This window comes from Thermothelomyces thermophilus, chromosome 7, assembly GCF_000226095.1.
Source record: "Thermothelomyces thermophilus ATCC 42464 chromosome 7, complete sequence".
NCBI lineage: Eukaryota > Fungi > Ascomycota > Sordariomycetes > Sordariales > Chaetomiaceae > Thermothelomyces > Thermothelomyces thermophilus.
The window spans coordinates 442,319-456,069 of NC_016478.1; the positions used below are offsets into that span (position 1 = coordinate 442,319).

The 13,751-nt window shown below is 41.2% G+C and overlaps 1 protein-coding gene across 1 annotated transcript; it reads right to left on the reverse strand.

Moving 5' to 3' along the window:
* Positions 1-11,463: 11,463 nt before the first annotated feature.
* MYCTH_2084292 (uncharacterized protein) lies at positions 11,464-13,167 on the reverse strand. Its single transcript, XM_003666505.1, has 3 exons — positions 12,363-13,167; positions 12,032-12,270; positions 11,464-11,971 (listed from the first exon to the last, which is right to left on the reverse strand). The coding sequence occupies exons 1-3, from the start codon at positions 12,612-12,614 to the stop codon at positions 11,899-11,901; spliced, it is 564 nt and encodes a 187-aa protein (XP_003666553.1). The 5' UTR covers positions 12,615-13,167; the 3' UTR covers positions 11,464-11,898.
* Positions 13,168-13,751: the final 584 nt, after the last annotated feature.

A 13,751-nucleotide genomic window follows, 5' to 3' on the forward strand; every position in this document is an offset into this window, starting at 1 on the left:
TAACATTCTAGGAACGAGTTAAGTAGATTATCTTCTATAGGTATCTGCGTTTCGTAATATAGTGTTCCGTCTGTTCGTTCCTTGAATAACGGTGGTGTTGTTTCCGTTTGTCCTTCTGTGTAATCCGTTCGTCGGCTTAAGATGTCCGCTTATACGTTCTCTTTGCCCTTCTTATAGTGGATCTCAAAATTGAATTCTGTAAGGAATTCTGCCTATTATATTTGTTGTCTGTTAAGCTCCTTTATCGTTATAAAGTATCGTAAATTCTTATAATCTATATATACTTGTACTAGTTCAATTGTATTGCTAAGGTATAGTCGCCATTCCTTAAAAGCTTCGACAATTGTAAGTAGTTCCTTATTATAGATCGGATAATTAAGACATAGTCTATCAAGCTTCTTTAAAAAGAAGGCTATAGGATATAGCTTCCCTTGTTTGTCTCGTTGTCCCAATTGTCCTCCGATAGCGTAGTCTGAAGCGTCCGTTTTCACCTTAAATGGCTTCTTAGGGTCTAGTAGCACTAGTATTAGATCTTTAGTAATGGTATTACGGATCTACGTAAATGCTTACTCGTGCTATTCTTCCTATTGGAATTTAGCGTTCCTCTTAGTAAGTTCGTATAAAGGTCTTACGATCGCTCTAAAGTTCCTAATAAACATTCGGTAGAAGTTTGTAAATCTAATAAAGCTTCGTACTTCCGTGACTGACGTCGGTCGTGGCCAATTCTTGATAGCTTTAATCTTTAAAGGTTCTATCTGGATTTGTCTTAGGGATATTTTATATCCTAAAAAGACTGTCTTCCTAACATAAAATTCGCTCTTTTCCTTGTTAATTAATAGCTTATACATGTATAGCGCGTCTAGTACTGCTTTCACGTGCTTCCGGTGTTTGTCTATAGTTTTGGAGAAGATAAGTATATTATCGAGATAATATATTGTAAATTTGTCGAGAAAGGGTTAGATAGCTTGATCAATTAGGGTTTAGAACGTTGCCGGCGCGTTTGTAAGTCTAAATGGCATAATAAGGTACTTGTAATAGCTATAGGGTATTCTAAAGGCCGTTTTCTACTTGTTGCCTTCTTTGATCTGTATATAGTTATAGGCCGATAGCAAGTCAAGACGCGTAAAATGTTAGGCTCCTATTAACTAATCTCGGAGCCGTAAGATCAGTAGTAACGGGTATCGGTTTTTCACGGTCTGTTCGTTAAGTTGCTAATAGTCAACGTATAATCATAGCTTTCTATCTTTCTTAGGCATAAACAGGATTAGGTAGCCTACTAGTAATGTCGACAGGCAGATATATCCTCTTCGAAGGTTTTTCTCTAAGTATCGCTTAAGTTCTTTGTTCTATATCTAGCTTATATAGTAAATCTTAAAGAACTTTAGTCATGCTCCTTCCTTAAGCTTGATCTTATAATCCTATAGGCCATGTTCTAGCAATCCTTCTAGATGCTTCGGTTCGAATGCTAGGTGTCCTTCGTATTCCTTTGGTACTTTCCTAGTCTCGTCTCGTTTCTCGATTTTCTAATAGTATACGAACTTGGTTCTGTCTATAGCAATACTAGCGATTTCTCCTATCTCAACCTACTGCTCTAGTTACAATGCTCCGTATTCGTTAACGGAGAGAACAGCTATCGGCGATTCAGCTTGTTCCTCCTATCGCAACGTTAGTGTCGTTATGCCGCTTCTTCTAGAGTCCGTAGTGGTCTGCCTGCCACTGTCTGTCTCTTATGGTAGATCTGTAGGACATGCCTTCCCCTAAGTATCGTCTGCTTGCGATCCTTGTATACTCCCTATCTCGCTAGTCGAATATAACTCCGTTTAGGGTTATAGGTAGCTACCATTCTTCTAGCTAATGTCCGGGTTATAATCTTTATACTATAGTAACCCTAGTATTATATCTTTATTGTTACCTATATCTACGATATTAAATATGACTACTATAGTTTTCCTTGCCATAGTGATATCGATTAGTTTGGTTTCCTTACGTACCTATTATATTAGAAATGGCCCCTTAACTATGCTATACTTCTACTTTATTCTCTAGGGTATCTATAGCTAATTTACAAGCGTCGGTGAAATTAGGTTTATCTCTGCTCCACTATCCACTAGTGTGAGCATTTTGTGCTATTTCTATTATACTGTCGTCTACAATCGCTTGTCTTGCCACTGTCGTCCAAAGATTGTGGCGATTTCCTATGTTTCTGCCGGGAGGTCTCGATATAGTGGTCTCTTATATTAGTTCCTCCTATACTACGCTACCACCTGCCGCTACGTAGGCGATAATGGTTTCTAGGCCCCTCGAAGGGCCCTGACCCGTTTCCTAGGTTAGTACTAACCTTTTTAGTTGTTCGGCTAATAGCGGCTTCGTCGATCGTGCTTATTTCTATAAGCTATTAAGTACTTATAGCTTCCTACCATTAGGTCCGTTCTGCTTTTCGTCGTATATACTATAGCTTCATCTAAAGCTCCTAGATCCGCGATTTCTTTTCGTCTGTATGGTAGAGATAGTCGTTACTCCGGCACGAGTCCTATATGTCTTGTCCTGTTCTGTAGTACCTAGGCTAGGCTCGTTTTGGTACTATCGTAATGCCTTTTAGATCGCGGGCTTCGATCTTCCAAAGCAATTCGGCCGCTCTGTTTCCTATATCATAGACCTATTCTATAGGGCGGAGGCTTCTATCTTCATTTCCTTGTCAGGTCGGCTAGTGATTGCTTTCGAATTTATCGCGAAAGTAGTATTGGCATTTGTATACTATATACTAGAACCAGGGCACTTGTATATGTGCCTTGTGTTGTAGGTATAGTCATATAGCGTCGCCTAGAAGGTATTAGAACTCTTTTCTAAATCCTTCCTACTATATGTAGGCTATAGGTACTCTAATGCTAAGGTAGGAATGTTTCTTCTAATAGTTTTCCTATATACGTTTGTCTTTTCTACGGTTTGCGTATATAAACTAGTACTCGGGGTTCCGTACGTTATAGCTAAGTTACTAATTGTCAAAATGCTTAGTATAGCTGTCAGACCTATTATACGTCATAGGCTGTTCCCCTTTAATAGTTTCTACGATACGTCGGAGTTCCCTTATCTTGTCCCTCATTCTATCGCTTTACTAGGTAAGTCGAATCAAGCATTTATCCTATTCGCGTAGTTCTATATTAAGCCAGGAAACTTCGTTACGATACCATTCGATTCGTTCCTAGAGGAATAGAACATTAGGTCCGGGTCTTTTAATTCCTTAGGTATCGGTCGTCTACGATCTATCCTACCTCTACGTGACCATAAAACCCCACTATCTCAAGGCCGGGAGAATCGAAACTGGTGGTGTATATTCTCCTGCCATGTCCTATTCGGCGAGACCTATCTCTAGGTCCATAGTGACTAGTTCGGAGTACGGTGCTTGTTTATCTTTACCATTGTCGTTATGTCTGAGACTGTCCGTATCGCTATCCCTGTCTTTGTAGCTTGTAGCCGCTACTTCGATAACATCCTTAGTAGTTTCGTTAATAGCCGTAATTTCCTTTCTAGGGACTAGTTTCTAATCTTTCTTTAGGCTTCGATATTTTTATTTATAATGCCCTTTCTTTCTATAGTTATAGTAGGTAACGTTAGACTTGTCTTTGGCTGTCTTCTTCTTGTCCTACTTCTATACTATATCTATATCTATAGCTCTAGGATACGTCCCATACGAGGTATTAACGTATACTTGCTTTTTCTTGTCGTTAGCCTTAACCGCGGTTCCGTTTATTTGTCCTCGTTTCTATTACTCTTGTGTATAGAGTCGATTATCGATTCTAATAGCCTATATAATATATTTGTCTAGGGTCTTAGGCCAATTATACTTATATAGCTTATCTTTGACCTTTTCCTTTAAGCCGTTATAGAATAGCTATATTAATGCCTTATCGTTAAGCTAAGACTTAAATATATTCTATCTAAACTATACAGCGTAAGAGGCTGCTAACTTAGTCTATCGGAGATTAGCAAGTCTTTCTTATATATAAATCTTCTTATCTTTGTTGCTAAAAACCTTCTAAAGCTCTTCTTCGAAACGGTTATAAGATTAGAAGACTGCCTATATAAATGCGTCTCGGTCGTCTTTGTCTTTCTTAGTGAGATAGTTGTTCTATATAGGCTCGAACTATCTAAGTGCCTTACCCTCTAATCTTGTAGCTATATAGAGAACTTTAGCTTTATTGTCTGGAAACTTGTCATTATTAAGCCAGAAGTAGGATCAGAGGTTTGTTAGGAATCCTACGAGATCTTCCTTAGTTCCTCCGTATTTGCCAGGTAGTTCGATCTTAATACGGCTCGCTTTGGCAGTCTCGAGCGCTTCGATTTTGGTATAGGCCTTATTAACCAGTTTCTACAAGTACTTTTCGCCATTCTCGAGTTCCTTAATTTAGGCTTGAGCAACCTTATCTCTCTAGTCCAACTCCTAGATCTGCTACTAGAGTTGACCAAGCTAGGCAAGTAGCTATTCGGCCGTAACGTTAGTAGCTATATCAATATCGAGGTCGAGGTCACCTCCGTTCTAAACTATGATAGAACAAAGGGAGTGGTAATAACGTGTGACGAACCTAGCTCAGACTTCTTCTGAAAGGGTTTAGACGAAGGTAGATTGGGCGGGACAGGTAGGCAGGTCGTCTAAGGGATTCGGTAAAGCTAAAGGGTTTATAACAACACTTAGAGTTATCTCTTATAGTAATCTGTAATGCTTGGTATAAGTACTGTGATTATGATTGTTACCACTGGTAAACTCCTAGAGTCTACTATAACGAGTGACTATCTATATGTATATATAATCCTGGGATTACTCTTCATCTAGTGATCCTTTGTCGTCTGGATCACGGCTGCGATAGTGATCCTATAGCGTATGGATCACTTTGCCAAGCGTGATCCTTTCCTGATTGGTCCGTTTGTACCTGCTGTCCCATTGGCTTGTCGGGGAAGGCGGCTTAGGCGGCGTCCTACATGCATATTTCCGTGACAAGCTACTATTAGCCGAATAACTAAAGAGGTTAGCACTGACCTAGGAAATAGGTCAGGGCCCTTCGAGGGGCTCGAAAACCATTAACGCCTATATAGCAGCGAGTAGTAGCGTAGTACAAGAGGAACTAGCGCAAGAGACTACTATATTAAGACCTCCTGGCAGAAATATGGGAAATCGCCGTAATCTTTGGACAATAGTGGCAAGATGAGCAATTATAGACAATAGCATAATAGAAATAGCACGAAATGCTCGTACTAGTAGATAGTAGAGCAGAGATGAACCTATTTTGCCAATACTTATAAATTAGCTACAAATACCCTAGAGAATAAAGCGGAAGCATAGCATAGTCAAAGGGCTATTTCTAATATAATAGGTATATAAGGAGACCAAACCGATCGACATTACTATAGCAAGGAAAACTATAGTAGTCATATTTAGTATCGTAGATATAGGCAACGATAAAGATATAATATTAGGATTACTATAGCATGAAGATTACGACCTAGATATTAGCTAGAAGAATAGTAGCCACCTACGACCCTAAACGGAGTTATATTTGACCAGCGAGATAGGGAGCATATAAGGATCGCGAGCAGACAATGCTCAGGGGAAGGTATATCCTATAGATCTACTACAAGAGACAGATAGTAGCAGGCAGACCACTATAGACTCTAGAAGAAGCGGTATAACAATACTGACATTACGATAGGAGGAACGAGCTAAACTGCCAATAGCTATTCTCTCTATTAACGAATGTAGAGCACTATAACTAGAGTAATAGGTTAAGATAGGAGAAATCGCTAGCATCGCTATAGACAGAACCAAGTTTATATACTATTAGAAAGCCAAGAGACAAGATAAGACTAGGGAAGTACCGAAGGAATATAAAAGATACCTAGCATTCGAACCGAAGTATCTAAAAGGACTACTAGAGTACGGCCTATAGGATTATAAGATCAAACTTAAGGAAGGAGCACGACTAAAGTTCTTTAAGATTTACTATACGAGCTAGATATAGAATAAAGAACTTAAACGATATTTAGAGGAAAACCTTTAAAGAGGATATATCCGCCCGTCGACATCGCTAGTAGGCTACCTAATCCTGTTTATACTTAAGAAAGACAGAAAGCTACAGTTATATATTAACTATCGGTAACTTAACGAACAGACCGTAAAAAACTAATACCTGTTACTACTGATCTCACGGCTCCGAGATCAGTTAGTAGGAGCCTAATATTTTACGTATCTTGACTTGCTATCGGCCTATAACTATATACGGATCAAAGAAGGCAACGAGTAGAAAACAGCCTTCAGGACACCCTATAGCTACTATAAGTATCTTATTATACCATTTAGACTTACAAACACGCTAGTAATGTTCTAAGCCTTGATTAATTAAGCTATCCGATCCTTTCTCGATAAATTTATAGTATATTATCTTAACAATATACTTATCTTCTCTAAGACGATAGATAAACATCGGAAGTATATAAGAGTAGTGCTAGACGTATTATACGCGTACAAGCTATTAGTTAACAAGGAAAAGAGCGAATTCCACGTTAGGAAGATAGTATTTTTAGGATACAAAATATCCTTAAAACAAATCTAGATAGAACCTTTAAAGGTCAAAGCTATCAAGGATTAGCTATAACTAACGTTAGTTATAGAAGTACGAAGTTTCATCGGGTTTACGAACTTCTACCGGATGTTCATTAGGAACTTTAGAGCGATCGTAAGACCTTTATACGAACTTACTAAGAAGAACGCTAAATTCTAATAGGAAGGATAGCACGAGCAAGCATTTATGTAGATCTACAACGCCATTACTAAAGATCTAGTACTAGTGCTACTAGACCCTAAGAAGCTATTTAAGGTAGAAACGGACGCTTCAGACTACGCCATCGGAGGACAATTAGGATAATAAGACAAACAAGGGAAGCTATATCCTATAGCCTTCTTTTTAAAGAAGCTCAATAGACTACGTCTCAATTATCTAATCTATAATAAGGAACTACTTACGATTATCGAAGCTTTCAAGGAATAGCAACTATACCTTAGTAGCATAATTAAACTAGTATAAGTATATATAGATTATAAGAACTTACAATACTTTATAACAATAAAGGAGCTTAACAGATGACAAATATAATAGGCAGAATTCCTTATAGAATTTAATTTTGAGATCTGCTACAAGAAAGGCAAAGAGAACGTACAAGCAGACACCTTAAGCTAATAAACAAATCATATAGAAGGACGAACGGAAACAACGCCACCGTTATTTAAGGAACAAATAGACGGAACGCTATATTACGAAACGTAGACACCTATAGAAGACGATCTACTCGACTTGTTCCTAGAATATTACGTAATCTTTTGAGAAGAAAGGATTGACAAGGTATAGTATTAAGTAATACCTAGATTAGTAATACCTGACAGAGTAGAAGAAAAAGATAGGAAACTCTAGTACCAAGGTAAAGCGTATATCTATAATAAAAATCAATAGCTATAAATGATTCGAGAACTCTATAAATTGAAACTTAGAGGATATAAAGGAGTTACGAAGACTGTCGTACAAGTCAAGAAACACTACGACTTTCTATAGCTAACGATACGAGTTAAGGAAGTCATATAGAACTACGACATCTGTAATCGAAGCAAAATGGTATAATATAAGCCGTATAGGCTACTTTAGCTACTATTAATAGCTAACAAACTATAGAGTTTAGTTATAATAGACTTTATTACGAAACTGCTAGAATCTAAGGACACGGCTATAGGGGTAATCTATAATAGTATTCTTACTATAGTAGACCGCCTAACTAAATAGGCATACTTCTTTCCCTATAAGGAGTCCTAGACAGCTAAACAGTTAGCAGATATAATCTATCAGCAAGTTATATTAGTACACGCTTAGCTATAAGAATAGATTACCGACAGAGACACTAAGTTCGTATCGAAGTTCTGGCAAGCGTTAATACAACGATTAGGCATTAATAGCAAGCTATTAATAGCATTTCACCTATAGACTAACAGACAAACGGAGCGACTAAACTAAGTTATCAAGTAGTACCTCCGTTCTTACGTTAACTATTAGCAAGACAACTAGGTCATACTATTGCCAACAGTATAACTCGCTTATAATATAACACTAACAGAAATGACCAAAGTTATACCGTTCTTCACGAACTACAAATATAAAGCAGACCTTAGGCAAGGACTAAAGGTCACAATGCCAAGAGTAGCAGTCAAAGTAGAACAAATATACATACTATACAAGAAGCTCAAAAACGAACTTGAGTTTGTTAGAACCAGAATAAAGAACTACTACGACAAATATAGGCTTAAGGGACCTTGCCTAGAGAGGGGAGACAAAGTCTATCTAATCGTACGAAACCTGTAAACCAAACGACTAAGTACAAAGCTAGACTTTAAGAAGGTCGGACCCTTCGTTATCAAAGAACGAATCTCGACATTTAACTATTGACTATCGTTACCATCATCTATATGACTATAGACAGATGTTTTTCATATTTCACTTCTCGAACTAGCACCGAAGAACGTTAAGGTTATTATATATATCAAAGCAGAGGACGAAGAGAAAGAATAGGACGTCGAAGAAATCTTAGATTTATATATTATTAATAGAGAACTATAGTACCTAGTCAAATAGCTTGATTTTAGACTAGAAGACAACTTATAGGAACTAGTTAAGAACCTAAGTTACCCTAAGAAACTAGAGTAGTTTTACCAGCAGAATCCTAACCGGCTATAAGAACTAGCTCTAAAGCCTATTCCTTAATAGAAAAAGAGGGGAACCTGCTAGAATTAAGGCCAGGATCTAACCCAATCGACTCCTAATCGAGCGCGTCAAAAGTACCTAACGCCTAAGCCTAACCCACGAGGGTCTACGTCTCCGACATCGGCAGAGGAGTATCTAGTTCTTCCTCCTCCTCTAGACGAGCTACACCACGACGAAAAACCTCGGCACCACGATCGCGCAGGGATTGCTACAAACGACGTAATCGACTTAAACAGCTTAGTGTCTAAGCAAGAAGCGCCTTAGTCTTAGCAATCTCTTTTAAAACCTTCTCCTGCTCCGACAAATTCAAAAGGACTAAGATAGTTAGTAACCTAGGACTACGAAGGAAAATAACAAGGAACCTACAGGCATCTGTAACGTTCGGGCCATTGTACTTCTTGCCTATGCGAATATAGTTCTGACACTTGTTTAAACCCTTTATTATTATATAATGCTTTTACGGCTTCATATTCTAATAACGCTCACAAGGTATAGTGACCTCGTAACCCTCTTGCTCAATCTTGATCGTAACAGTATAACGTTCGTGCTTAAGATCGCGACGGTTCCTAGGAACAGGATTAGCTATGGCGGAAGAAAGCTAGCAGAAGAGGGACGGTACCTACAGGGGAAAAAAAAGAGGGGGTGTTAATAGTATTTAAAACAAGTCATAAGAAGCTTTCGGGTCAAAAGCCCTAAAGAGAGGGCATCGTGTTATAAGCTAACTATATACCACGACCCGGTAGGGCACAGAAGGCTAAATGAGCCATCAATCAAGAAGGGCACGAAGCGAGGCTGACACAGGATCGCTAGGGAGCGCGGGCTACCACAGGCGAACGATTACCAAAAAGAGAAAGATAGCAGAGGATAGCTAGCTACCAAAGGCGATCCAAGGACAGGATAGAAGGGGACTATGAGCGATCGGCAGAAGTATATATACATGTAAATAGCCACTCGTTATGGTGGACTCTGGGAGTTCACCAGTGATAGCAACCCTAACCCACAATCACCGGTATTTATACCAAGCATCACTGACCATTGTAGGAGACAACTCTAGTGTTGTTGTGAACCTTTTGGCTTTACCGAATCCCTTAGACGACCTGCACGCTTGTCCCGCTTAATTCACCTCTATCTGAACCCTTTCAGAAGAAGTCTGAGCTGGGTTCGTCACAGCAAAGTAATACTTAGCAATAAAATAACCCTTCTACCTATACTAGATATATACTCTAGCTACCTATTAGGCTATATATACTTCTAGACTAACCTATTTCGCCTATAGGGCGTTACCCCTACGTTTTTCTACCTTATCCTTATTAGGTCCCTTCCTTTATAGGTTAGTATATAATAAGTTAATTCTAGTCATTAGTATATCTCCTTCTACATCCTTCTCTCTCTACAGTTTAGGTACTGCCTACTACCCCCGTATCTACTAATACTTATTACTAAGCCGAAGAGCCTCAAGATCTATAGTAATCTCATAGTATTTCTCGACCGCCATCACGTAATTATCCCAGGGAATCCCTTGTCCGACCGCCATATATTTAAGTTTCGGAGAGAGGCATTATTATAATTTGATTAGATATAGCTCGTCGCTCTAAAGGAGACCGCCTACCTTCGATAGCTTAGCCTTAAACCAAATAATAAAGGTAGTAAACGGTTTGTCGTCTCTCTATTAAAGGAATTCTAATTCTAATAAGGCTACCGTCTTCTTATAAAGGTTAGAGAAGATGCTCTCGAGATATTAGAAGAACTCGGTTAGGTTATACCTAACTTTTAGGCCTATAAATTTATAGTAAGCTATAACCTAAGTCTATACCTAGTATGTAAGGTTTCCCTAGATAAAGACCTATTAGTCGTAATTAGAGCCAATAAAATCTCTATTAGCTATAAGGATATATTCTATTGTACTCTTCTATACTATAAAGAGTTCCTTTTTACTATTAAAAGGTTAACTAGTTAGGAGACGCTTCTACTATAGCTACTAAGCTTTAAGGGGCACCTTAGCTAACTTAGGGGTTAGGATAGGTTAGGTTTAGGATGCTCGGAAAGTATTAATCGTCGCGTTCTACTGTTCTACTACTACTTAAAGGGAGTAAATAAGCTCCTATAATTCTACTAAGCCCAAGGGCCTATATACCATCAAATCCATTATAACTACATTATTAATAACTCCCTTAGGGAGTTACTACTAGTAGAAGGTAGTCAAAATATAATATACTAGCCTTATAGCAATTATAGATAAGCGTATAATATTCTATTTAACTACCTTAAGGAAGAAAAAGAGAAAGAATACAAGAGTTATATAGAGGGGCGCCTTTTAAGTATATACGTTATAACCTAGGTAGGGCCCGGTTAGGCTCTAGGTCGGGCCCTAACTGGGCCTTGGCCGCGTGTCCACCGGACGAGTTACAAACGAGCAACGAACGCTCCGCGGACCCGTAGGGCGTAGGTGAGTAGGGCAGGGTAGGTCTATTCTATGCCCGGGTAAAGCCCGGGCATTGTCTAGCCCGGGTGCAGCCCGGGCCTATAACAAGAGTAAGGACAAGGATTAGAATGAATTTAAAATCGAGTCTAAATTTTTAGACTTATTAGTTAGATTATATTATATGATGCTTGCTTAAGGAGGGAGAGTGGTTAGGCTAAGTCTAAAGAGGTATGGTTAGGCTGCTAAATACTAGTTTGATAGGTATATTAAGGTCTATAGTATAGATACGGATTATATATTCCGTATATATACTACTATTGCCCTCCTTAACAGGCTCCTACCATGCTTACGATGCCACAGCCCATTAAACAAAACACTCTCGGGATTTGCCATTTATAGGATATCAGACCAACCGAGAACGCCGGGACCTTGAGGTCCATTGAGCCCCCTATTTCTAATCTCAACCACTTATATAAAACCGTAAAAGAACAAAGATATAGAAAGAGTACCCAAATAAAAAAAATAAATGTGAAATGATAAAAGAAGATAGGGAGGAAAAACCAATAGAGAACAGATAAAGGTAAATCTAATAGTCTATGAAACTGCGCCTTTCGGAGTGTCGGGCTTGGAACGAGCTTGGCCATCCAATAGCCCAGTCACTTCCCTAAGTGCGGAGGTGAGGAACTAGTCAAGAAGGTCCTTTCCTTCCCGGTAGTTTTTAAAAGCGTCGCACACGGCTACTGCGAACGCTAATGGCCTTTACACGGGTCAGTCTTTCGAAATGCGGAGAGGGGCTTCAAGGGGCTATTAAGCGTACGCCTGGAAGTATGTCCATACTAGCGGAGCAATCAAGAGTTTGGAATCTGCTGCCTTGACACCCAAGTGGACGGCCAGGCAGAAACCTGCACCCGCCAGAAGCAGATTGAGCAGGCAGCCAAAAAACGTGACGACCTGTTTGCGCCAGTGTTGCTCTCCCTCGGTCAAGGTGATCTTGATCGGCTCCACGGCCAGCAGTGCGGCGAGAAGGGCAACGTTGATGACGAAGCCGAGTGACCCCTGCGCGAGCACGGAACGAGAGTTCGGTCAACCTACTAGGATTTCCAATTGGATCGGGAAAGAGTCCAGTGGGGGAGAGAGAGGGAGCTTACCAGGATCAGACATGCTCTGAGCAGTGTATGGGTTCCCACGTCGAGCGTATCTCCTCCGTCCAACCCGGCCGCCATCACGGCCGTGCAACGGCTCGTTCCGGCGGCCGTCGTTGCGCGGCCCCAGCGTTCCGGCCTGGCGGGATTCCCGAGTTGGCCGAGATAGCCGATAGCCACGGCGGCAACGAGTCCCAGGTGGGCTGAGATGCCCCAGAGGTGCATCAGCTTCCATCTGAAGTGCTTTGTCCGATACATGTCGGTCTGTGTCTGTATGGGGCGTCCGGCGGATGCGCCAGACGGAAGAGCCGGGATCGGGATCTTGGGACGAGCGGCCCGAGCGTATGCCGGGGTGATGATGATTTGTGACTCTGGCCGATTCGAAAGCAACAAATCAAATGACAGGGACTCGGGTGTTGGCGATGGTTCTCTTAAGACAGACGGGGTTCAAAACGCCTGGTTAGAGAAGGCAAGATATTATCGGTAGGGGTCGACCGCGAACCAGGGCAGCGGCTCACCATCCCATAGAGCGAGAAAAGCTGTGACGACTCTCGAGCCCATGGCTGCTTTGGCATGGACTGGCTTCTTGAGGTAGCGAGGATCCTTTTGGCGGTAGGACGGTCAAGCGGCTCAAGCGCAGACATCTTCCTAGGCTGCCACATTCTTTCCATCACGAAACCACCGCCAGCCCCTTCCTTGTATTTCTGGCCGCCACTTGCTCCCCCGGGTTGGCCCACAACCGGGCTCGCCGCAAAACAAGCCACACACTCGGGTCACTCGCTGAGTCTGTCGCCGCCCTCGTCTTGGGGCCAAAGGACTCGGGAGGATCCTGTCTTGTGGGACGCGGCGCTCCCACACGTGATGGACTTCGAGCCCACACTGTAGAAGGACTTGGCCCTGATGCTACCTCATCAGACAGCACGGAGGATACTCTGCGTGCAGACTGGACCTTCGCCCACCAGCGACTTGTGCCAAGGCGGTCCAGCGCCACGGGCGCACTGCCTGCCCCCAACTCGTGTTTCACTAGCGGACTCCTCCAATCGGCATGTTCCAGGCCTCGACATGGCTGCTCATTGGCTGGTGAGCAGTGGGTTGCTCTCGGTTTTGCCCGTCCCGTCTGCCTCGCTGTAGCACAGAGATCAAAGTATAGATTACTCCTTACCGCAGTGTACCGTTTCTGATCCTTCCAGTCGGGTCAAAAAAAAGGAAGAAATGACTCAGACGAACGAAAGGAGGGAGAAAGAACGTAAACTCACCAAAATACAAGCTTCGGCAGCTCACGGTTACACAGGTATGTGGTAAGCGGATGACCTTGCTGCCTACAAGGATAGCAATGGATGAGAACCAAACCTTCTGGCAAAGGCAGCCCGCCCAAACAGAGAACATCGTGCCGGG

Bases quoted from the DNA above. Each gene is read 5' to 3' on its own strand.
- MYCTH_2084292 (XM_003666505.1), bottom strand. From the start codon at position 12,614: ATGTATCGGACAAAGCACTTCAGATGGAAGCTGATGCACCTCTGGGGC. The intron at 12,271-12,362 runs GTAAGCTCCCTC...GTGCTCGCGCAG, and splicing joins TCAGAGCATGTCTGATCCTG to GGGTCACTCGGCTTCGTCAT. The intron at 11,972-12,031 runs GTACGCTTAATA...ACCCGTGTAAAG, and splicing joins GTATGGACATACTTCCAGGC to GCCATTAGCGTTCGCAGTAG.